This window comes from Schistocerca piceifrons, chromosome 8, assembly GCF_021461385.2.
Source record: "Schistocerca piceifrons isolate TAMUIC-IGC-003096 chromosome 8, iqSchPice1.1, whole genome shotgun sequence".
Taxonomy (NCBI): domain Eukaryota; kingdom Metazoa; phylum Arthropoda; class Insecta; order Orthoptera; family Acrididae; genus Schistocerca; species Schistocerca piceifrons.
The window spans coordinates 415368033-415395426 of NC_060145.1; the positions used below are offsets into that span (position 1 = coordinate 415368033).

The 27394-nt window shown below is 42.5% G+C and overlaps 1 protein-coding gene across 2 annotated transcripts in view; it reads right to left on the reverse strand.

Annotated features, from left to right (window-relative positions):
- The window catches only part of LOC124711115 (indole-3-acetaldehyde oxidase-like), a 253340-nt gene that overhangs the window by 22834 nt on the left and 203112 nt on the right, over positions 1-27394 (reverse strand). For both annotated transcript variants that reach the window (XM_047240979.1, XM_047240978.1), the window contains 2 exons: positions 15783-15978; positions 11148-11338 (listed from right to left, as the gene is read on the reverse strand). In XM_047240979.1, coding sequence (XP_047096935.1) covers positions 11148-11338; positions 15783-15978 — 387 coding nt within the window. The remainder of the gene's footprint in view (positions 1-11147; positions 11339-15782; positions 15979-27394) is intronic.

The following is a 27394-nucleotide window of genomic DNA, read 5'->3' on the forward strand; positions in this document are numbered from 1 at the left end:
GAGCTGTTAAGCTGATTGTGCAATAATTCTCACACTTCTCAGCTCTTGGCAACTTCAGAAATGTGTGGGTGATATTTTTCATAAAGTCAGACAGTATATTGTCAGACTCATACCTTCTACAAACCAACGTGAATAGTCATTTTGCTGCCACTTCCCCCAATGATCTTAGAAATTATGATGGAATGTTGTCGATCCCTTTTGCCTTATTTGATCTTAAGTCCTCCAAAGTTCTCTTAAATTCTGATTCTAATAGTGGATCCCCTATCTCTTCTAAATTGACATCTGTTTCTTCTTCTATCGCATCAGACAAATCTTCTCCCTTGTAGAGTCCTTTAATGTACTCTTTTCACCTTTCTCCTCTGCATTTAACAAAGGAATGCCAGTTCACTCTTAATGCTACCACCCTTGCTTTCAGTTGGACAAAAGGTTAATTTGACTTTTGTATATGCTGAGTCAGCCTTTCCGACTGTCATTTCCTTTTCAATTTCTTCATATTTTTCATGCAGCCATTTCATCTTAGCTTTCTTGCGTTTCCTATTTATTTCATTCCTCAGCAACGTTTGTTTCCATATTTCTGAATTTCCCTGAACATCTTTGTATTTCCTTCTTTCAGTGATCAGCTGAAATACACTCCTGGAAATTAAAATAAGAACACCGTGAATTCATTGTCCCAGGAAGGGGAAACTTTATTGACACATTCCTGGGGTCAGATACATCACATGATCACACTGACAGAACCACAGGCACATAGACACAGGCAACAGAGCATGCACAATGTCGGCACTAGTACAGTGTATATCCACCTTTCGCAGCAATGCAGGCTGCTATTCTCCCATGGAGACGATCGTAGAGATGCTGGATGTAGTCCTGTGGAACGGCTTGCCATGCCATTTCCACCTGGCGCCTCAGTTGGACCAGCGTTCGTGCTGGACGTGCAGACCGCGTGAGACAACGCTTCATCCAGTCCCAAACATGCTCAATGGGGGACAGATCTGGAGATCTTGCTGGCCAGGGTAGTTGACTTACACCTTCTAGAGCATGTTGGGTGGCACGGGATACATGCGGACGTGCATTGTCCTGTTGGAACAGCAAGTTCCCTTGCCGGTCTAGGAATGGTAGAACGATGGGTTCGATGACGGTTTGGATGTACCGTGCACTATTCAGTGTCCCCTCGACGATCACCAGTGGTGTACGGCCAGTGTAGGAGATCGCTCCCCACACCATGATGCCGGGTGTTGGCCCTGTGTGCCTCGGTCGTATGCAGTCCTGATTGTGGCGCTCACCTGCACGGCGCCAAACACGCATACGACCATCATTGGCACCAAGGCAGAAGCGACTCTCATCGCTGAAGACGACATGTCTCCATTCGTCCCTCCATTCACACCTGTCGCGACACCACTGGAGGCGGGCTGCACGATGTTGGGGCGTGAGCGGAAGACGGCCTAACGGTGTGCGGAACCGTAGCCCAGCTTCATGGAGACGGTTGTGAATGGTCCTCGCCGATACCCCAGGAGCAACAGTGTCCCTAATTTGCTGGGAAGTGGCGGTGCGGTCCCCTACGGCACTGCGTAGGATCCTATGGTCTTGGCGTGCATCCGTGCGTCGCTGCGGTCCGGTCCCAGGTTGACGGGCATGTGCACCTTCCACCGACCACTGGCGACAACATCGATGTACTGTGGAGACCTCACGCCCCACGTGTTGAGCAATTCGGCGATACGTCCACCCGGCCTCCCGCATGCCCACTATACGCCCTCGCTCAAAGTCCGTCAACTGCACATACGGTTCACGTCCACGCTGTCGCGGCATGCTGCCAGTGTTAAAGACTGCGATGGAGCTCCGTATGCCACGGCAAACTGGCTCACACTGACGGCGGCGGTGCACAAATGCTGCACAGCTAGCGCCATTCGACGGCCAACACCGCGGTTCCTGGTGTGTCCGCTGTGCCGTGCGTGTGATCATTGCTTGTACAGCCCTCTCGCAGTGTCCGGAGCAAGTATGGTGGGTCTGACACACTGGTGTCAATGTGTTCTTTTTTCCATTTCCAGGAGTGTATTTCTAGTGTTACCCACGGTTTCTTTGCAGTTACCTTCTTTGTACCTATGTGTTTCTTTCCACCTTCTGTGAATGCCCTTTTTAGAGATGTCCATTCCTCTTCAACTGTACTTCGTACTGCACTATTCTTTATTGCTGTATTTACAGCTTTAGAGATCTTCAAGTATATCTCATCATTCCTTAGTACTTCCATATCCCACTTCTTTGCATGTTGATTCTTCCTGACTAATTTCTTAAGCTTTAGCCCACTCTTCATCACTACTACATTGTGATCTGAGTCTACATAAGCTTCTGGGTATGCCTTACAATCCAGAAGCTGATTTTAGAATCTCTGTCTGACCATGATGTAATCTAACTGAAATCGTCCCATATCACCCGGCCTTTTTCAAATATGCCTCCGCCTCTTGTGATTCTTGAACAGAGTATTTGCAACTACTAGCTGAAATTTATAACAGTACTCAATTAGGCTTTTTGCTCTCTGATTCCTTGTCCCAAGCCCATATTTCCCTGTAATCTTTTCTTCTACTCCTTCCTCTACAACTGCTTTCCAGGCCCCCAGCACTATTAGATTTTCATCTCCCTTTGTGTATTGTGTTACCCTTTCAATATCCTCATATACTTTCTCTCTCTCTTCATCTTCAGCTTGCGACATTGCCATGTTGCCGGTGTTCATTTGCTGTCAATTCCGATAAGAATAATTCTATCACAGAACTGCTCACAGTAACACACTCTCTGCCCTACCTTCCTATTCATAATGAGTCCTACTTATGTTATACCATTTTCTGCTGCTGTTGATATTACCCTATACTTGTCCGACCAGAAATCCTTGTCTTCTTTCGATTTCACTTCACTGACCTCTACTAGATCTAGATTGAGCCTATGCATTTCATATTTTCTATCTTTGCTACAACATTCAAGCTTCTGACGTTCTGCATCCCTACTCGTAGAACACTATCCTTAATTATTCAATCTGTTTCTCACTGTCACCTCTCTCCATATCAATCCCCTCCCACCCCCTCTCTCTTTCCATCTCCTCCTCTATACATCTCCTCCCCCCCCCCCTCCAGGCACACCCTTCTACATGTATAACACCTGCAAAAGATGTCAATAAAGCATCCTGATACAACTCCCACAACACACTATATGCAAAGCCTAAGAAATCTGTTTTTCCCCATGAACTGTAGGCTTCTACATGAAGCAGGATGATAAAGCAGGCCAATTCTATTCCAACACAACATGCATGTTGCACTGTGCAGCCAACATGCCAGGGGCTGGAAGACTGTTTCTTGTCCCTGAGCTGGCCGTGGGTGTCTCGCGGTTCTAGGCGCGCAGTCTGGAACCGCGCGACTGCTACGGTCGCAGGTTCGAATCCTGCCTCGGGCATGGATGTGTGTGATGTCTTTAGGTTAGTTAGGTTTAAGTAGTTCTAAGTTCTAGGGGACTGATGACCTCAGATGTTAAGTCCCATAGTGCTCAGAGCCATTTGAACCATCTTGTCCCTGATATGAAGGCTGCCCTGCAGAGCAAGTAGACAAGGCAGGTTGACAGAATTCCTACACAACACACCTGTTGTGCAGGGCAGCCAGCGTAGCAGGAGCTTAAAAAACATGCATGTCTGTATCTCAGTGAGTATTAGAACTAGAGCCCTATAAGCCCCCCTGTGTTAGCCATCTTGAGGCAAGGAGACTGTGTGTCAGATTTGGCCCACTTCAGTCCAGGGCCTGCAAGGAGTTCTTACACATATATACATATGCTCAGCTTTAAAAATATATAGTAGTCTTTTCCCTGCATGCTCACACACATGTTTGACCCATATACTACAGTTTTCTCCTCCCCCACTCTTGGTCCATCTCCACCTCCCCCACTCTGCCTATCTCCTCCTCTTGTCTATGTTCTCTCTACCCAGTTTCTCTGCCAATATCCTCCTTGCCCTGTGTTTCACTCCTCCTCAGTCCTCTCTCTGACCCATCTCCTCCTTTCCCTCCTGGCTCCAAATCTCCTCCTGCCCCATCTCTCTCTGTCAATTTCCACCTCCTCCTTCTCTCTCTCTGCATCTTGTCATTTCCCACTCCCTGTCCATCTACTCCTCTCACCTCTCACTTTCTGTCCAGCTCCTGCTTCCATGCCTCCCTCTTGTCCATCTCCATGTCTAGCCCTCCTCTCCCTATCCTCCTTCTCCTGTTCCCATCTCCTCCCTACTCACCATATTAATCCCTTCTTTCATCTTTCTATCGATCTTTTCCTTCACCTCTACCTGCCAATCTTCCCCTTCTACTCCTCTCTGTGTCCCTCTCCTGTGTCCTTCTTAATGGTCTATCCCTCCTTCTACCCTCTCTTTCCCAGCCACTGCCCCCCCCCCCAACCCATCACATCTATCCATTTCTACCCCCCTCTCTGTCCACCCCCTCCTCTATCTATCTCAAGCATCACACATATAGCCTCTGCAAAACTGGCCAATAAAGCAGGCCTATACTACAGTGACAACATGCCTGTTGTGCCAGGCAGCCAACACATCAGGGGCCCCTAATGTGTAGGCAGCTCTGCACAGCAGGTCGATAAGAGCAGCCAATACTATGGCCACACACTAAGCCTTTCATGCAGAGCAGCCTAAATGGCAGGGGTTGAAAAAACATATCGCTGCTCTTTCACAACTTCTATTGAGGCTTATAAACCCTAAAGTGCTGATACTCGTGAGTTTGCTGTTTGTGTGTCATATTTGGCTGAAATTGATCCAAGATCCTAAGGTTTGGGAAGACATGACGTAGACACTCACATATATATGCCTTTTCTGCATGGATTTGCCACCTACATATTATCACACATATCGTGTGCACATCTCTTGGTCCATCTCCTCATGCCGCCTTCTCTGCCTATCACTCTCCTCATCTCCCTATCTGACCCTCTCCTCTTACCACCTCTCAGACCAAACCCTCCTCGCTCTCCTCTCTCTGTCCATTTTCTCCACCACTTCTCTCCCTGTTCATCACCTCCTACCCTTCTACTTCCCCTCTCTCAACCTCTCCACCTGCTTAGCTCAGTGGTTATGTGCTTGCCAACCATTCAGCAGCCCTGAGTTTGATTCCTGGCTGTGTTAGAGATTTTCTCTGCTTATGGACTGGGTATTGTGTTGTCCTCATCATCATTCATCATCACTGACATGGAAGTCACCCAGTGTGGCATCACTTGAAATAAAACTTGGAGCCCAGCAGTCGAATTTCCCTGGATGGGGCCTCCTGGTCAACAATGCCACATGATCATTCCACTTCATTTTTTTTTTTTTTTTTTTTTGCCCAACCAATCTACTCCTGGTCCTCTCTCTCCCTATCCAGCTCCTAACCCCAACCCTCCTCTCTTCATCTACTACTCTACCCATCTCAACCTTCCCCCAGGCTTGCTCATTCACATGTGAAATCCCTGCAAAAGAGGTCATTAAAGCAAGCCTCTCACACAGCATGGCTTGTATCCCAAGGGTATGGAAGGCCTTTTTTCCATCATGTGTAGGTTGCCATGCAAAGCAGGTTGATAACTTTCCCACACAACACATCTGTTGTGCAGTGGAGCCTGTATGGCAGGGGCTTAGAAAAAAAAAAAAACTTGTTTGTCTTTAACCCCCATAAATATTAGAGATAGAGCATTGCTTGATAGTCTCTACTCTATGACCACAATTTCCTGAATTATATTACTTGTAGTGTTTCAGGATATCTGTAAACATCGCAAAACACCATTGGAAAGCTGTTAACAAGACATGCCTGTGAATAAATTGAATAAGGATGAATGTAGTGGGAAAGGAAAGCTGTGTGTTTTCCTTTCTTGTATGCAGTGAATGTGGAGCACTGGTGGAGCCGGCAAGAAGAGGACCAGTAAAAATGGTATTACAACCACTGGTTGTCTGGAAGTCATTTGTGCCGTGGTGCAGCAAGTGCCTAAATCCGAGAGCCATGGAGTAAATGACACACCAACAAAGGTGTAATGAACAATTGAAGAGTGGTAGTTGTTTTTCTGGTTTTTCTCTCAGGTCCTACAGTATGCATGTATGGATGTTTCTTTGTACTCAGGAGAGTGGTGTTACTGTAGAAATTGTTAATTGTCTTGTGGAAAGTAATAATAAAAATGTTGGGCAAAATATACCCCTGTTTGAGAGAAGTGTGGTTATTTATTTAGTAGCACAATAGAGAGAACTTGCAGAAGAATTCCAGGGATCTTCACTGCAGCTGGATCGACAGCGGGGGGTGGCACGGGAGGACCCAGACTAAAAATAGGATAAAGGTAATACTACTTTCATCTGGTGGTGCATTGGGGTTGGCAAAATATTGCTGTGTTACAGTATATCAGCCATGGACGCAACTTCCCATTAGTGCTGGACTAAGACCCACCACAAATCTTACCAAATAAACAGCAGCAGGAAAGAAGGAAAGATACATGCCATACTGCAATAATGACTCTTGCCCTTCAACAGTTGAGATAACATTTCCCACATCTTCTGAAGAAGCTGTCCCAGCTGCTCATGTCCCATGCCCACATTGGATTACCTATAACCAGGGAAGGGCCTAACACTGTGATCCTAATTCCTGTCAACCCCTCGTATGTCCCTGACCATGACTTGCTGACTTACTGTGCCTTCTATATACCCAAAAATTTCCTCTATGCTCCATGAATCAGACTGCTCCTAAACACCCATCCCATAACTTTGTTGTAAACCTTTCTGCCAAAACTATGACTCCTGAAAAAGTGTCAGTACTTTCTAACCTTCTCCCAAAACCTAATTTCACAGGACCTTTTCCCTTCACTTATTCTACACAGTCAAAAAGTTCTTTCACCAGAAACCCCACTGACAACAGCCAACCTAAAAGCCATAAATAAACTTGCATAGAACAGTTGCAGCTTTCCTCCAATCCTGACCCTCCTTGCCTTCCACCCGTTCATCTCCCAATAATCTTTCAGGAATTCCTCACTTCTAACGTGACTTCATCTACTTTACCTAAATCCCTTCCTGGTGAATCCAGCAAAAGTTCTATAGAACATTCCACTATCTGTAACCTGAGGAACAATCTACGCCTGATCACCCTTGCTGCAGACAAAGGCTCCACCACAGTGGTCATGAAAAGTAGTGAAGATGTGGCTGATATTCTGCGTCAAGTTTCTGACACCTCTGCATACAAACCTTATGACACTTAACACCTGAATCTATCTCCCTTCTCACACCAGCACCCCCACACTCCTCCTTTTACCTACTACCCATACTCCATAAATCCATTTCCACAGGTCTCCCTACTGGCTGTCCCATTGTGGCTGGATACAATACTCCCACTCTGCCTTTGTTGACTAACACCTTCAAACTGTTGTATGTAATTTCCTTTCTTACATTCAAGAAATTGCTCACTTTGCTCACCGCCTCTCCATAATTCCTGCCCCACGACCAGTGGACTCCTTGTTGGTCACTGTGGATGCAACATTCTTATACACCAACATCACCCAAGCCCATCGTCCCACAGCCATGGAAAACTACTCTTCACAACATCCTCTCTTTCGTAATCCACCTAGCCAATCATACCCTGACCCACCATTAGTTGACTTTCAAAGACCAACTTTAAAAACAAGTATGTGACACTGCCATGAGTACTCACATGGCACCATCCCACGGCAACTTATTTATGGACCATCTGGGGAAATTCTTCCTATTGAGTCAATACCTAAAGCCTCTCGTCTAGTTCAGATTTACTGATGATATTTTCATGATCTGGACTCATGGCAAGGACAGTTTTTGCTCTATCCTCCGTGGCCTCAACAACTATTCTCAAATCCACTTCACATGGCCTTCCCTGACTCACTGGGCCACCTTCCTAGATTTCAATCACCACCTCTCACATAGCTCCACAAAAATGTCTGTACATATAAAGTGCTCCAACCACCACTTTGACAGCTGTCACTCATTCCATGTCCAGTACTCTCTTCCGTAAGCCTAGTCCTCCATGGATGCCACATCTATAATGGAAAGCAGGATTTGTAGAAATCTACCAATAACCTTACCAGAGCATTTACTGACAAACAATATCCTATCCAGCTCATCTGTAAACAGGTCTCCCACTCTATGTGCTCCTCCAACACCAGTAAACCTGTTAACCAGCCACTGAACAGCACTCCTCTCATAACCTAGTATCACCCTGGCTTTGCAAAACTCAACCCCATCCTCCACCAGGGCTTTGACTACCTCACATTGTGCCCTGATATGAGTGATGTCCTACCTAAAAATCTACCCACACCCCCCAAAGTAATGTACTGCTGCCCACCCAACCTACAGAATATCTTTGTTCATCTCTATTCCAATCCTACTCCCATTCCAGCACCCAATAGACCATTTTCTTGTAGCTGGTCCAGGTGCAAGACCTCTGCAACCACCCAGGATCTACTACTGCAGTCCAGTTTCAGGAACTCCCTACAAAATAAAAGGCAGGGCACATGTGAAAGTAGCTATGTTATATTTTAGCTATTCTGAAATTACTGTATAACATTTTATCTGGGTATAACGAGTAATGAACTGCCTACTCACATGAATGGCAACTGCAAAACTGAACTTGCTGCACACCACAATGCAAATGACCTCAACATCTGTTTAATTATGAAGGCCATTTCAATACTCCATACCAGCTTAAGTTTCTCTGAACTACGCAGGTAGGAACTGTCTCTCCAACATATACTGCACTCTTGCAGTCCCCCTTGGTCAAACTTCCACTGACCTGTTCACACTGCCTCATCTTGTATTCTTCCTCTCTCCTCTGTCAATACCACACTTTTTTGATCCAGATCATACACTACTTCATCCCATCACCCTCCCTCCCCTCGCTCTCCCTACCCCACCCTTCCCTCTCTCTCTGCCCCCCCCCCCCCTCGTCACCCTCTCTCCTCTGCCACCGTTTCAATCCCTCTGTCTTCCCCCTCTTCTGCTTTTCCCATTTTCCCACTCAGTTCCTCTTCCCAATCCTCCTACACCAAATTTTGTTGTATCCTCTACACTTTTTTCATCTTGTTGTGTAGCTGCAAAGTCATTTGTCTAAATACCTGCCTCTTTCCTGCTACCTCCTCCTTGCAAACTTCCCTACCCCTCCCCATCTCCATCAGTGCACACAACTGCTTTTCAATAACTGTGTATCAAAAAGTAGTCTTGCCATGGCCATGACTGTGTAGTCGTGTGTGTGAATATGTGTACTATAGCTGGAAAAAGAGCTAGTGTTCAAAAACCAGTGTAATGCTGTTTCTGTTATGTGTTGCTGTGCTCCACACATCGATCCACAACAGGTGAGTGGTTGCCTTTCCCTTAGTTTACATACTGCTCCATACAGGAATTCCTTAAGTTCTCTTTTTTAAAATTTCACTGCAATCTTTTTTAGCCATTGCACCAAATGTTTTATGTTCTACATGCTTATTGCTGTTTATTGTGATTTTTCTTTAATTTGTAGAAGAAATTTAGCTAGTATAAGATACATTAATTTTATATACACTCCTGGAAATGGAAAAAAGAACACATTGACACCGGTGTGTCAGTCCCACAATACTTGCTCCGGACACTGCGAGAGGGCTGTACAAGCAATGATCACACGCACGGCACAGCGGACACACCAGGAACTGCGGTGTTGGCCGTCAAATGGCGCTAGCTGCGCAGCATTTGTGCACCGCCGCCGTCAGTGTCAGCCAGTTTGCCATGGCATACGGAGCTCCATCGCAGTCTTTAACACTGGTAGCATGCCGCGACAGCGTGGACGTGAACCGTATGTGCAGTTGACGGACTTTGAGCGAGGGTGTATAGTGGGCATGCGGGAGGCCGGGTGGACATACCGCCGAATTGCTCAACACGTGGGGCGTGAGGTCTCCACAGTACATCGATGTTGTTGCCAGTGGTCGGCGGAAGGTGCACGTGCCCGTCGACCTGGGACCGGACCGCAGCGACGCACGGATGCATGCCAAGACCGTAGGATCCTACGCAGTGCCGTAGGGGACCGCACCGCCACTTCCCAGCAAATTAGGGACACTGTTGCTCCTGGGGTATCGGCGAGGACCATTCGCAACCGTCTCCATGAAGCTGGGCTACGGTCCCGCACACCGTTAGGCCGTCTTCCGCTCACGCCCCAACATCGTGCAGCCTGCCTCCAGTGGTGTCGCGACAGGCGTGAATGGAGGGACGAATGGAGGCGTGTCGTCTTCAGCGATGAGAGTCGCTTCTGCCTTGGTGCCAATGATGGTCGTATGCGTGTTTGGCGCCGTGCAGGTGAGCGCCACAATCAGGACTGCATACGACCGAGGCACACAGGGCCAACACTCAGCATCATGGTGTGGGGAGCGATCTCCTACACTGGCCGTACACCACTGGTGATCGTCGAGGGGACACTGAATAGTGCACGGTACATCCAAACCGTCATCGAACCCATCGTTCTACCATTCCTAGACCGGCAAGGGAACTTGCTGTTCCAACAGGACAATGCACGTCCGCATGTATCCCGTGCCACCCAACGTGCTCTAGAAGGTGTAAGTCAACTACCCTGGCCAGCAAGATCTCCGGATCTGTCCCCCATTGAGCTTGTTTGGGACTGGATGAAGCGTCGTCTCACGCGGTCTGCACGTCCAGCACGAACGCTGGTCCAACTGAGGCGCCAGGTGGAAATGGCATGCCAAGCCGTTCCACAGGACTACATCCAGCATCTCTACGATCGTCTCCATGGGAGAATAGCAGCCTGCATTGCTGCGAAAGGTGGATATACACTGTACTAGTGCCGACATTGTGCATGTTCTGTTGCCTGTGTCTATGTGCCTGTGGTTCTGTCAGTGTGATCATGTGATGTATCTGACCCCAGGAATGTGTCAATAAAGTTTCCCCTAACTGGGACAATGAATTTACGGTGTTCTTATTTCAATTTCCAGGAGTGTAGTAGTTGCTCCTCTGTATTAATGTATTCCTTGACTGTTTCACACTATTAGAGGTTCTTTTTTATGGTCAGATTTACAGAGAGCAATAAGTAAACCATCAGATTAACCACTAACCAAATTTAATGATGAAACATTATTAATTTCCTATAAGATAGAACAATTAATAATTGTTGATGTACCTTGTTAAAGTCTTGAATAGCCAATACCCTATTAGAATAATCTGATTTAGTCTTCCAATATGGGACCATGTCAGCAATTTTTGTATCATCTTTGGGCAGGTTCTTCAACCTCACCTCAATAGCATCTTTTCCAAGTTCTTTTGCAATGTGGTCCATAATGTTTTCAATGAATGCAGTACCTTCAGCAGAACCTACAAAATAGAAAATTCTAGAAATTTTCCTTTTTTACATTTAGGAATGCAATCATATTACAATGGTAACTGTTCATCTATAATTGAATAAGTAAATTACTTAAAAGCTCTTATGGAAAACTTGAAAAAATATAAAACATCATTCACAAGTGGAGAAATGTTTTATAGTTTGCTCATAATCTATTCTGACCACCCCTTAAATCTTCAAGGTGTAAACTACATTATATATTTTGAACCTGAGTTTTTCGTGTTGATAGTTCACATATACAAATATAATGTTTTGGCCCTTAAATAGGATATTAGATGTCACAATCATTTAAAAGCTGATTACAGCTCAGATATCAACATGTAGCTTTTTTAAAGTAGGTACAAGGCTATTCAAAAAGAAAGAACAGATCTAAAACATTTGTGTTGTTGTGGTCTTCAGTCCTGAGACTGGTTTGATGCAGCTCTCCACGCTACTCTATCCTGTGCAAGCTTCTTCATCTCCCAGTACCTACTGCAACCTACATCCTTCTGAATCTGCTTAGTGTATTCATCTCTTGGTCTCCCTCTACGATTTTTACCCTCCACGCTGCCCTCCAATACTAAATTGGTGATCCCTCCATGCCTCAGAACATGTCCTACCAACCGATCCCTTCTTCCGGCCAAGTTGTGCCACAAACTTCTCTTCTCCCCAATCCTACTCAATACTTCCTCATTAGTTATGTCATCTACCCATCTAATATTCAGCATTCTTCTGTAGCACCACATTTCGAAAGCTTCTATTCTCTTCTCATCCAAACTATTTATCGTCCATGTTTCACTTCCATACGTGGCTACACTCCATACAAATACTTTCAGAATTGACTTCCTGACACTTAAATCTATACTCGATGTTAACAAATTTCTCGTCTTAAGAAACGCTTCCCTTGCCATTGCCAGTCTACATTTTATATCCTCTCTATTTCGACCATTATCAGTTATTTTGCTCCCCAAACAGCAAAACTCCTTTACTACTTTAAGTGTCTCATTTCCTAATCTAATTCCCTCAGCATCACCCGACTTAATTCGACTACATTCCATTATCCTCGTTTTGCTTTTGTTGATGTTCATCTTATATCCTCCTTTCAAGACACTGTCCATTCCATTCAACTGCTCTTCGAAGTCCTTTGCTGTCTCTGACAGAATTACAATGTCATCGGTGAACCTCAAAGTTTTTATTTCTTCTCCATGGATTTTAATACGTACTCTGAATTTTTTTCTTTTGTTTCCTTTACTGCTTGCTCAATATACAGATTGAATAACATTGGGGAGAGGCTACAACCCTGTCTTACTCCCTTCCCAACCACTGCTTCCCTTTCATGTCCCTCAACTCTTTATAACTGCCATCTGGTTTCAGGACAAATTGTAAATAGCCTTTCGCTCCCTGTATTTTACCCCTGCCACCTTTAGAATTTGAAAGAGAGTATTCCAGTCAACATTGTCAAAAGCTTTCTCTAAGTCTACAAATGCTAGAAACATAGGTTGCCTTTCCTTAATCTTGCTTCTAAGATAAGTCGTAAGGTCAGTGTTGCCTCAAGTGCTCCAGTGTTTCTATGGAATCCAAACTGATCTTCCCCGAGGTCGGCTTCTACTAGTTTTTCCATTCGTCTGTAAAGAAGCTGTGGCTTATTAAACTGATTGTTCGGTAATTTTCACATCTGTCAACACCTGCTTTCTTTGGGATTGGAATTATTAAATTCTTCTTGAAGTCTGAGGGTATTTCGCCTGTTTCATACATCTTGCTCACCAGATGGTAGAGTTTTGACAGGACAGGCTCTCCCAGGGCCGTCAGTAATTCCAATGGAATGTTGTCTACTCCGGGGGCCTTGTTCCGACTCAGGTCTTTCAGTGCTCTGTCAAACTCTTCACGCAGTATCATACCTCCCATTTCGTCTTCATCTACATCCTCTTCCATTTCCATAATATTGTCCTAAGTACATCGCCCTTGTATAGACCCTCTATATACTCCTTCCACCTTTCTGATTTCCCTTCTTTGCTTAGAACTGGGTTTCCATCTGAGCTCTTGATGTTCATACACATGGTTCTCTTATCTCCAAAGGTCTCTTTAATTTTCCTGTAGGCAGTATCTATCTTACCCCTAGTGAGACAAGCCTCTACATTCTTAGATTTGTCCTCTAGCCATCCCTGCTTAGCCATTTTGCACTTCCTGTCGATCTCATTTTTGAGACGTTTGTATTCCTTTTTGCCTGCTTCATTTACTGCATTTTTATACTTTCTCCTTTCATCAATTAAATTCAGTATTTCTTCTGTTACCCAAGGATTTCTACTAGCCCTCGTATTTTTACCTACTTGATCCTCTGCTGCCTTCACTACTTCATCCCTCAAAGCTACCCATTCTTCTTCTACTGTATTTCTTTCCCCCATTCCTGTCAATTGTTCCCTTATGCTCTCCCTGAAACTCTGTACAACCTCTGGTTTAGTCAGTTTATCCAGGTCCCATCTCCTTAAATTCCCACTTTTTTGCACTTTCTTCAGTTTTAATCTACAGGTTATAACCAATAGATTGTAGTCAGAGTCCACATATGCCCCTGGAAATGTCTTACAATTTAAAACCTGGTTCCTAAATCTCTGTCTTACCATTATATAATCTATCTGATACCTTTTAGTATCTCCAGGCTTCTTCCATGTATACAACCTTCTTTCATGATTCTTAAACCAAGTGTTAGCTATGATTATGTTGTGCTCTGTGCAAAATTCTACCAGGCGGCTTCCTCTTTCATTTCTTAGCCCCAATCCATATTCACCTACTACGTTTCCTTCTCTCCCTTTTCCTACACTCAAATTCCAGTCACCCATGACTATTAAATTTTCGTCTCCCTTCACTATCTGGATAATTTCCTTTATTTCATCATACATTTCTTCAATTTCTTCGTCATCTGCAGAGCTAGTTGGCATATAAACTTGTACTACTGTAGTAGGTGTGGGCTTCGTATCTATCTTGGCCATAACAATGCGTTCACTGTGCTGTTTGTAGTAGCTACCCGCATTCCTATTTTCCTATTCATTATTAAACCTAATCCTGCATTACCCCTATTTGATTTTGTGTTTATAGCCCTGTAGTCACTTGACCAGAAGTCTTGTTCCTCCTGCCACCGAACTTCACTAATTCCCACTATATCTAACTTTAACCTATCCATTTCCCTTTTTAAATTTTCTAACCTACCTGCCCGATTAAGGGATCTGACATTCCATGCTCCGATCCATAGAACGCCAGTTTTCTTTCTCCTGATAACGACATCCTCTTGAGTAGTCCCCGCCCGGAGACCTGAATGGGGGACTATTTTACCTCCGGAATATTTTACCCAAGAGGACGCCATTATCATTTAATCATACAGTAAAGCTGCATGCCCCCAGGAAAAATTACGGCTGTAGTTTCCCCTTGCTTTCAGCCGTTCGCAGTACCAGCACAGCAAGGCCGTTTTGGTTACTGTTACAAGGCCACATCAGTCAATCATACAGACTGTTGCACCTGCAACTACTGAAAAGGCTGCTGCCCCTCTTCAGGAACCACATGTTTGTCTGGCCTCGCAACAGATACCCCTCCGTTGTGGTCGTACCTACGGTACAGCTATCTGTATCGCTGAGGCACTCAAGCCTCCCCACCAACAGCAAGGTCTATGGTTCATGGGGGGCTAAAACATTTATTGCTGCCAAACTACAAAAGATAGAAATGTAATTCCAACATTCCTGGAAAGAGAAAAGTTGAATTTTTTATGCAGTAAGTGGGAGCATCATGTGTTACCTGACAAATATTAAAACTGTGACTCATTTCCTGCCACAAACAGAGCAGCTGGTCTCTTGTTATCAGATTCACAGCTTCAGCATCACAACGTTGCAGCCTTTCAGGAGTGTCAGGCATGGGGGGATAAAAATGCGGTCCTTTACATAACCCCTCAGATAAAAACTACAAGGGGAGAAGTCAGGGGACCTGGGAGGCCACCAGCAATGAAGTTCATCTTCTGCTCTCACTCTTCCAATCCATAATCCAGGAATGGTGTCATTCAGGTAATGTCAGACACGCTTTAGGAAATTCTCTAAGCAGGTTCGACATTACCTGGGTGGTTTATAGTATTGTTGTAAGATGGCCTGCACCTACGAAAATTTCAGTTTTCACACTGTCTGTGTAGCTCAATGGCTCTCAAAGTTCATAGACGTGATTTCATTCCTCATTTGCATCTCAATTATTTTCTTTTGCCACTCAACAGATTTGCTTTTTGTTTCCAGTCATAAAAGTAAGAAATACTTTATTTTAGCGTTTGTTTTTCTTTTGGTTTAACTATGTCTGCTTTATTTATGATGATTTATAAGCAAAAGAAAAGTCTTTTTCTGTCTTATTTATCACTGAAGGAAATGAAATGAAGCCAGGTTAACTGATAACGAGGAAAATGTATTAACCAACCTGGAGCTCTACACCATGTGTTGTTTGGTAAATCTGTGAAGACAGCACTAGCTGTCACTTTCCATGTACTTTTGTCATAGCAGTTCTCTAGATGGCCAAGGGCAAAAAGACCAGGAGCATCATTGGCTGAAGCCCCACAGTTATGGTACATGTTTGCTTCCATGTATGTTATGGTTCCATCATCCTCCACTCCAACCTAAAAAGAAATGCAGATTTGAATTAATCAATTGCTGAAATTCAATTTTAACAAATATAAAACAAAACACAACCCTTGATCATCACCGGAAGTAGTGTGTGTTCTATTAAAAATAATTATTTATGTAGCACCACACAAAGGAAAATACTGTGAATGCAGACGCACACACACACACACACACACACACACACACATATATATATATATATATATATATATATATATATATATATATAGAGAGAGAGAGAGAGAGAGAGAGAGAGAGAGAGAGAGAGAGAGATGATGTGACTTACCAAACAAAAGTGCTGGCAGGTCGATAGACACACAAACAAACACAAACATACACACAAAATTCAAGGTTTCGCAACCAACGGTTGCTTCATCAGGAAAGAGGGAAGGAGAGGGAAAGACGAAAGGATGTGGGTTTTAAGGGAGAGGGTAAGGAGTCATTCCAATCCTGGGAGCGGAAAGACTTACCTTAGGGAGAAAAAAGGACAGGTATACACTCGCACACACACCCATATCCAACCGCACATACTTTTCTCCCTAGGGTAAGTCTTTCTGCTCCCGGGATTGGAATGACTCCTTACCCTCTCCCTTAAAACCCACATCCTTTCGTCTTTCCCTCTCCTTCCCTCTTTCCTGATGAAGCAACCGTTGGTTGCAAAAGCTTGAATTTTGTGTGTATGTTTGTGTTTGTTTGTGTGTCTATTGACCTGCCAGCTCCTTCGTTTGGTAAGTCACATCATCTTTGTTTTTAGATATATTTTTCCCACGTGGAATGTTTCCACACCACACACACATTTAACTGTGTCAGTTACGACAACATATTACGCCTTCCAGATTGATGACATTGAGGTATTTCTTTGGAAAGTGCACAGAAGGTCCAGAACATGCAGCACATTTTGCGTTGGCTGATGACACTCTGGAGTTTTGGTGACTGGAGCTCACTGTTTACTTGAATCTGATATGGATGGTCAGGGATCCATGTTCTTCAGCAGAAAGGCTGGCTTGGCTCTGTTGATAGAATGGTCTTCTGGCCAGTGGTGTTCCAATAACAAAATGTTGATCAGACCATGAATGTATCAGATTTGGTCAACAATAGATAGGCTGTAGAGATTTTTTCAGAGTATCATGTCCTATGTACCTACATGAAGAGGTCATGAGTTCAGGATGGATGAAGGCAAATGTTGAACATTTGTTGGTTTAAATGATACCATCTTCTGTGCAATTTGAAAATGATAGCTTGGATGCCACACTCCACTGGTGTTGGATGGAAAAATCAATTGGAAGTCTACTTGCTGTGCCTTAAGTCATTTCATTTCTGCAGTGGTACGATTACATTCTGGAATCACATAAGCACGGAGACCCATTACAATTGTTGGCAGATCAACCTAGTCATCTGAAAGTCAGGCTCTTAATGCTGCCTTGATGTTGCAATGCCATCATTCAACTTTGCTGTCTGCTGCTGGATAGTAAGCAGTGGTTTTGATGCAGTGTATACCTAGGGTCCTTGTGAAGTGAGGGAACAATTGATACTCAAACTGCCATCACATGTCAGTGGTGAAGCTATATAGTACTCCAAAATATATGATTCATGATAATAAGGGAGTGCTGGCAACACTTACTGCAGAGATGTCCTTTAGTGGATCTGTCTCTGGCAGACATGTAAACCTCTCAATCTTCATTAAGAGAGGCCTTGAGAGCAACACCTATATGCGTGTGTGAGAGAAGGGACTGTCAACTTCATTGAAATCCCACAAGTACAGGCTGTATGATTTGAAATTGTTGCTTGTTGACAGCAAACCCATGTTTTTGCCCAGAGCTTTACACATTATTTCAATGAAGGCCAAATGAAACATTATTGAATCAAGCCCACTATACCTTTGATGCCACTGAGAGCCAAGTCATTTAATTCCAAATGTGCTGCCAATAACTCATGATCGTAAGGCTATAGTTATGTTGCATGTCAGCAAGATACCTGAAGAGAAATGCAAGTGTTTCAGGTGTTCCATCTCAACACTGGTGTATGGAAGCACCTGCTGCAGCAGGAACAGACACAACACAGAAGTCTAGCAGCACTGTGAGGTTTCAGGGAGTGCATTTCATTGGCATGGACCAAATATGGGACACCAGGAATCTGACATTACCATGATAGATGGCTGCAGCAGGTGTGGACGGCAAAGTGAACACCTATAGCACCATGAGACTGCAGGGAATGCACTTCATGGGTGCAGAAGAAATATGGAACACCATGAAGAGTCACCACCATGGGAGAAAGATTCAGTGGGTATGAATGGAATAGAGAACACCCGGAGCAACTCAGAAGTGCAACTTGTGGTTGTGGACAAAAGATGTAACACTCAGTCTGGAACAGGTGGCAGCTGGAACTCCAGGCTCCACCCACACATAAATTAGGAACCTTGCACACAGGCAGCCAGTCTCAGGGAAGGCTTTACATTATTCACAAGTCCCTCTGGGAAGGAAATGCACCTAAAGATGTAACTACTGGACAAGCTGTGACACAGCAAAGAGAGGATGGCGAGCTCTCTCAACTTCCTCCTCAGATGCATAGAAGGAGATGTGGTACCTGTATTCACCAAATTAAACATCATATAGTGTCAAGGGTAGCTAACAGGATAAAGCATCATGCCAGTATTGCTCAGATAAGGGAAAAGATCCAGACAGGTGACAAAGACTTGACGTCACCTCTAGGGAGCTGCTGTGTCTACATCTGTACTTGAAAGCCAATTTAGCACAAGAGGATTTGGACAGGACAGACAGTGTATCATGGTCACTAGCAGCATCCATCAAGCACAGCACTACACTCCAACAATTGGAAAAATTTGAGCACATGAACGACAGAGTGGAACAAACACATGACAGCTACAAGGCGGTAAATCTGCATAATCGAACTTTGGATGAAGCCACCCGGAAGATACTTGGAAGGAATCTTGACCTTACAGTCACTCTCAGAGACCTACCAGTCGCCAGCTTCATCAGTTCTGTGGAGAAAGTAGTCAACACACTACCTTCAAGTGTGACAGAAGAGGTTCCAAAAGAGACAAGCAGGTCATTAACCAGAGCTAGCCCACGCAAAATGAATATATCAAAAGATGAGAAGATGGCCCTCATGAAGTTGTGGGATGATGACAGCACACTACTATTACACATGAACAAAGGGAATTCTATAGTCATACTGTAGAAGCCTGGCTATGATCTGAAGAACCATCAACGTCTAGAGGACTCTGCTTGTAATCCACTAGAATATGACCCCACCGATACTATGAACAGTAACAATAAGGCTCCATTTAAAGAAAAAGGATGGACTGATTAAGTTGTCAAGTAACTGAAATTGAAGGTACTTTTACCATCCAGACCATATAACTGACCAACTCCAGCTGAATAGGCTTTGGAAGGCTCAACAATATTGACCAAGCCTTCTTCAGCCATTAGACATCACTGGATGCAGATATGGAGGGGCATGGCGTCAGCACACTGCTCTCCTAGCCATTGTCAGCGTTCACAATGAGCTGCTACTTCTCAATCCAGTAGTGCCTCAATTGGCATCTCAGAGGCTGAGTGCACACCAATTGCCAAGAGTGCCCAACAGACCCAGAAGGTCACACATCAAAGTGCTAGCCAAGCCCAACAGCAATTAACTTTGGTGATTTGATGGGAATCAATGTTACCACTGTGGCAATGCCATTGGCTATTCAGAGTATATAACTACTCAAAATCCACAAAGATGTACAGCTCTGTGCCATCATGAGCAACTTTGGTACAGCCACCTACCCAACATATAATTTTCTTAAGAAGATGTTAGCACCATATGTGGGATAGTGCATCCACCACATCCACAACTTGTTGGACTTTGTGGAACATCTCAAAAACTCATGTATCACAGACGCAGATATCACAGTCAGTTTTGATGTGGCATCCATGTTCACCAGTGTAACACTCTGGGGCTCACTTGATTTGATTAGCGAGAGGTTTTATGGAAGTTTACTGGATGTTTTACCACATATTTTAACTTTGACGTACTTCCTATATGAAGGTCAATTATATGAGCAGACTGAAGGTGTGATGAAGGGAACAAGAAGAAGAGACCAGGAAAGTAGCTTTTCCACCACATGCAGGGCCTATCTCTGCTCTGCCAGGATCAGTAGAATCTTGCAGAAACAATAGAGCAAATGTGTGTTCTGTGGTGTCACCGCCAGACACCACACTTGCTAGGTGGTAGTTTAAATCGGCCGCGGTCCATGTAGTACATGTCGGACCCGCGTGTCGCCACTGTGATCGCAGACCTAGCGCCACCACCTAGGCAGGTCTCGTGATACGAGAGTGGACTCGACCCCAGTTGTACGAGAACCAAGCTACCGCCCAGTTGTACGCGAACCTAGCTATCGCCCAGTTGTACGAAGCCTATCTCTCTCATTAGCCGAGAGACATAATAGCCATCAGCTAAGTTAATGGCTACGAACTAGCAAGGAGCCATTTGTATCAGTGCCTATAGCTTACTAGTATTCAAGAGCGATGTATTCCAAGGAATAAAGAAAAGATAAGTAAAAAGCATCTACATACTTTTCTTCTTATTCATTTATAAGTTCTCATGTTCCAGACTTCACGCCCGTCTGCTGTAGTGCGTGCACTATCGGCTACAGCATTAGTCTAGCGTGCCTTTCTTTTGGCTACTACCGTGTGGCGTAACAGTCTTGTTACGTCACTACATGTTCCACCTGGCCAACAAATTCAGGGCTCTTCTTGGAAAGATCAAGGATGATCTGCAGTTAAGAAAACATGGTTCACCTCATTCCTTGTGAATGCAGTACATCTTATATTGGTCAAACCACCAAAACAGTGGACATAAGATATGAGAAACACCAAAGGTGTTCTAGGCTCACAGAGGCCACAAAATCAGCAATAGCAGAACACTGCCCAGGGCATGAATGCACCATGGAGTATGAAATCATATCTTTACATTTTTTCACCATAAAGGTGATATTTTCACTGATAAATGCAATGTTTCTGTACTGATGTTGTTCAGTGGTTAGTTTGCCTGGAAAATGTTGGGCTTACCAGTTTTGATTTCTTGTAAAAATAATAATTTATTTAGCATCACAGGAAGAAACATATATATTTTTTAATATCAGTTGCAATTCAAATGTTAAACAACTAAGAAACAAAGGTTCAGTTATTCAAATATGAGTCTATAATTTACAGGGTTTACATTTCACCGTTCGTGTTAGAGCCGCAGTATCATGTCAATCCATTCATTCTCTTACATCTCCACTGATTTATAAGACAGAAACTGTAAGGAGGTTAGATTATATTTTTGAACATTAGTACTATGGTGAGGAACAATAGTATAAAGCTGTACAGTCTATACTGAATTTACTTCTAACAGTGTTATATAAGTCGTCATTAATTCGTTGCCTTCTTATACATCACCTGCAAATCTGGATGAGGACACACACCTGTTCATATTTTGCTAAAGTTTATGAACTCTCACAGCAACAGGTAGACTAACTTCAAGTACTGATTAGTCACCCATCTTGTTCAAGAAACTATAAGACAATATGAGTGAAATCTATTTTCATATTTTTACAGTGAAAATTGCTTGCACTTAAACAAATCTACCCATGTGGTTGATGACTAGTGAAACTCTTTTCATACTTAAGATATATGTGTGACTATTTTGTACTTTGTAAATAAAATCATATGTCTCATAATGCCCTGGAATGTGTGTTAAATACATTTCATATAGAAACTTGCACCCAGCAATGCTGCACAGAGATGATCCTGTCTTATTTAAATTTTGCTCTATATGAAGACTCAAATTCAGATTTTTGCATTTGTGGGCAGTTTTCTAGCAACTGGGTCATCCCAGTGCACTTCATGACCTAATTAAAAGTTTTGATCTGTCATAAGTTCTTTGCGGACTTTTCTGATGTCATCATGACTCTCCTCTTTCATAACCACAGTTTTAGGAGAAAAGACATGGCAGAGAAGGGCTTAGCCACCATGTAGGTATTGATTTTGGAATGGAATTTTTACTCTGTTAAAACTGAAATCCTGACATATTAAAATTGTCTCTAGGACTGAAACTTAAACCCAGACTAGTATCTTTCATGGACAGCACTACCAGATATCAGTTCCAGTCACAATGTGTCACATAGTTTTAAACTGTGGTGAAAAATTTGTCAGCATCTTACGACAACTGTTGTTTCACTGCACTAATGTGGGACCAGGCCAGTTTATTGCAAGCTTGCAGGGGGCATCTTTGTCAGCATGTGAACAAAAAAGATTTATTCCTGTGTGTCTTGTCACACAATGATATATGAACCTGTAATATATCACTAACTCTTTCTGTGAGTGACATGATATTTTTATGCAGAGTAGTTCCCCCCCCCCCCCCCCCCCCCCCTTTTTCACACCTTTCTTAGCCTTTGGAGTAATTAGGTCTAATGTCTTTCATCAATTCATTTGTTTACTTAATAGTTCCTTTTCTCATGACTGTTGTCACAACTTAACTTGTCTTATGCTGTCTGCTATGACCAACTATTCCAGCAATGCCTTGGGCAGATCCTGCTACATCAAATGGAGAATTATCTATGAGATAATGCATGTCATAAGTAAACTAACATGACCCACTGTCCAATTTTCTATATCAGTATTATAAGCCTGTCACTGCCAGTTATGATAAACAGGAACAATAATAGTATCAATACTGTTAACACTTGGGGAGGCCAGAGGATAAAATAGTAGTAGTAGTAGTAGCTTTATTCATCTGTAGATCTCTTTTCACAAGGATATAGGACACGTCAAACTATTTACAAATTTAGGTCAAATTAAATTAAGCTAATTCATATACACATATATTTACAGACTTCTAGTTAGAGACAATCATTAGATTTACTCCTGGTACACAATACTTTTTTACAAATAACTTATTAAATAATGTAATACCATATTGTTCACTCATACCTCACTATCAGCCACTGCACACACTATACACACATTGTTTTATAATACTTCACTCACTACACACACACACACACACACACACACACACACACACACACACACACACACACGCTGGTGATCTCTGGGCCATTTTCTGTACCGCAACTTCCCATTTGCTATCCTGAAAAGCTGAGTTAGTATCGCTCCATAATGAGTGAGATGTTGAGATCAGAAAGAGGAAGAGGTGTTAGTATTGTGCTATGCATAGCTTGGGGGTAAGAAATTCTAGAAAGGAAAAAAATAAGGAAAAAAACATAAAGTGAAGGTGTTATGTGGAATGTTGGATATTTTATAATCATTATCATTATTATTATTATTATTACTATTATTATTATTATTTATATAACATTTTTCACCAAACCCCTACTCTGTTTTAGCTAAGTAATCCTTCAATGTATAAAATGTATTGCATAACAGGTACTTATTACAGTCATTACATCTATGATATGTATCATGTATACTTCACCACATTTGTGACTTCAGTTTTCTAATTAGCACCTGTTCCTCAGAACTTCAGGCATGGGAACATCTTACACAGCTTTGCTGTTACCACTTGGCCCTGCTCAGTTCATACTTAACTCATCTGTTGCTGCCTACATGCTCTTTGCCCACAATTCCACACATCCTTCCACCTATTCCCACCATTGTCCTCAGAGTCTTCTCATTCATCTTCTCCTTTTCTTCAACGTGCCACTGGCAATCACAGCAGAGAGCTCAGCTGTGGCATCGGCGGCATCATAGTAGTCAATGTGTTAAAAAGAAACTGAATATGTAACAGTAGGTCAACTTTTGAAGTAGTTTTCTCTTACCATTGTTTATATTCCAGCCAGGATTTTCCATTATAGCAAAATAATGTTGAAATGGATCTCAAAGTGTAAAGATTTGCTGTTACAGAATAGTTGTCACATGTGACAAGAACTGCCTCAGAGGTTTTGCATTTCTGTCTCCCAAGAAAGGCAATGCAGTATTTTTGAATTAGTGTATTTCATAAGTAAATCACTGACAGTGTGAACTCCAACCATTGTCTTCTCTCATCATCTAGAATTAAGGGCAACCTGTCACTAATTATCTTACTGGTGCAGTAGACAGTATAGTCAGCTTCTGGGCCGTGGGTGATCCACTTTCTTTTTAGTTCAGGGAGCATTGTATGATCTCATGAAAATTATTTGAAGTTGGATGGTTACTGCAGAACTTATTATGATCTGAAACATTTCTAATATGTGAATACTTTAGATTGAAGATCCTAATGCAGATATCAGGGTGTCATCAAATTGATCATCTCTTTATATCATATCAACTACATTTCTTTTGAGCTTGTATTTAGTTGAGCTAATTGTTCACACTCTTGGCTCAGCTGCCTTTTGCTCAAGTCTGCGTAAGAAGAAGTGTGTGAGTCCTACACTGGAGGAAGCTCTCAAGAACGGCAACACATACTTAAGTTATTGTGCTCACAGTTGATGTACATGACAGTAAATGTTATAGTGTTTTGGTCAGCATGTTTTGATGATAGGCAACCCTCATATGATGTGTTATTTTGTACTAATGAATGTCTTGTGGTACAAGTAGGGACTTATAAGATCTTCACACCAACCTTAGGATGATCTTCTTCAGTTGGATGTCCTCATATTTCAACTATAAGTCGATACTGAATATTGAAGTGTCATTAAAATTAACTGTTTCTGTCAAGAATAACACAGGGTTTCATAATCAGTCACAAGTGAATCGAGCTGATTAGCTATTCTGGGTTATTTAAATATTGGCATTTTAAGTATACAAATTTTTATCTTAAGACTCTAAACTAAATTAAACTCCTTCTGAACAGGCTATGAAGGTCCAATGGTACTGACCGGCCACCATGTCATCCTCAGCCCATAGGAGTCACTGGATGCAGATATGGAGAGGCATGTGGTCAACACACTGCTCTCCCAGCTGTATGTCAGTTTCCAAGACTGGAGCCGCTACTTCTCAATCAAGTAGCTCCTTAGTTTTCCCTCACAAGGGCTGAGTGCACCCCGCTTGCCAACAGCACTTGGCAGTCTGGATGGTCACCCATCGAAGAGCTAGCCCAGCCCGCCAGCTCTTAACTTCAGTGATCTGATGAGAACCAATGTTACCACTGCAGCAAGGCCATTGACGATTTTTATATTGCATGATATTTATACCATTTTTTATTTTTGTTATTTTCTCTCAGTATATCAGTGTTACTGAAAGAGGTGGTATACTGATATTTTATTTGGTGTTTTAGGTACAAGAAATATATATTTTCTTCCTCCATATATTAAGCTACAAAAGCACCAACATAAGTAGATCTCAGTTCTATCTACTTATACCACTTCTTCTTATTTGCTCCATAGCTTCCTTTCTTCCAGCTTTATTTTTTACTTGCAGCTCTGTCAGGTTTTTATTTGTTTCACCAAAATTGAAATAGTCACTGGTGACAACTGATAGTTACAAGTTTGGAATTTGAATCTTGACTGTTAGCTTATTTTTACTTCCACTTCTAATTTATTTCTTCAGGCCTCTAACTTTCATTTTCTTCTGAATAAAACAATGTTGTAAAGGTGCTGGCCCAAGGAATTAGGAGTTTGGTACCAGCCTAGTTAACTTCATGTTCCAGTAAAATCATCATCAAAAGCTGATAAAAACAGTGTAGGAATACTTTCTGCTTGTGGGCTAAGTTATTAAGATTATGTGCTCTTGTATTACCATCTCCTTTCCCATTTAATTCAAGATTTTATTAGTTAGTTTGGCAAGATGTACAGCTTAAAATGAGTATGAAACAGAGATGTCTGACAATATTTGTATGGATGATTGTTGCTCCAAGGACATTTCAGAATTCTGACACTGAACAAATTCTCCATGAAGCTCCTCCCAGCTTCCAATAAGATGCATTGTTACACTGCCACCATATCCTGCAACAGCCCAATTGCTTGAATATTTCCCATTTGCTTCCTGTATTCACTCCATTTTATTTGCATTTGAACACTGTATTTATTTTCACTTTCTTAACTACATATTTTCACTCACACATCTTTGTTACTTCCTTTGTCCTTCCTGATTAAGTTTATGGATTCACTTTTCATTAACTTCAGCACTAATGCATGTACTTCTCCTTCTCCATATCTTCATTCAAATGAAATTCAAATTTCTTCTGTATTTCCAGTTTTATAAAACTTTTCCTTTGATAAATGCTGTTACAGTTATTATTACTGGTTCCTTTCATTCAGGATACAGCATGGGATGTACCATAATTGGAGGATGCACAGCATGTCAAGTAAGAAACTTGAGATCTACAAAGATGTATTACTGGGTGTCTGGTCAAGCCAAAAGTTCAGTTTTTATGTGCAATATTTCGACATCTATGCCAATACCATGCAAACTACTCTGAAATGCGTACAACAGGGTACTGCCCCTTGTACCACATAATAGCATTTCTTCCTCTTCAGTCTGTGATGGAGTGCAAGAGGAAAGATTGCTTGGAAGCCTCTGTGCACATTGAATGTCTAATACTGCCTTTGCAGCTCCTACAGTTGTGATACGTGGGGGCTGGAAAATATTCCTAGATTCCTCACTTACTGCTTGTTCTTAAACTTCATAAGAAACCTTTCATGGGACAGTTGGTGTCTATCTTCAAGAGTTTTCTTATTCAGGTTTCTCAGCATTTCTTTAATGCTTACCTGCGAGTCAAACAAACCAGTGACCACTTGTGCTGCTCTTTTTGTATATCTTCAGTATGAACAGTTAGTCTTTTCTTACAGTTGGAATACATGTAAGCAATATTTTAGTATGCATCACAAAAGCGTTTCATGAATAATCTTCTTTGTAGACCATCTGTATTACACAGTATTCTGTCAATAATCTGAAGTCTGCTACCTGCCTTAACCAGGAATGACCTTATTTACATTTCGCATCTCTACACATTGCTACACTCAAGTATTTGTATGAATTGACTCATTCTAAGTGTAGCTAATTGGTAGTGTAATCATAGGATACTGCATTTTTGCATTTCATAAAGTGCACAATTATATGTTTCTGGTAGGATATTTGTGTGATAACTGCATCAACTGTAAGAAATCACATATTACTATTAATATTATCTACCACATCATTAAGATACAACATGAATGTTAAGGGCATAACACATTTTCCTGCAGTTTGTCTATAATACATCTACATCCACTGATGACTCTCCATCCAAGATCGTATGCTACATCCTGCTTAGCAAGAAATCCACAATCCAATCATAAATTTGATTATATATCCATAATAAGTGTTGGAGTGGTGTGAGTCAAATTCTTTTTGGCAATCAAGAAATATAGCATCCCGATAATTGCCTTCATTTGTGACTTTCAGGATTTCACACAAATAGAGCACAAGTTGAATTTCCCAT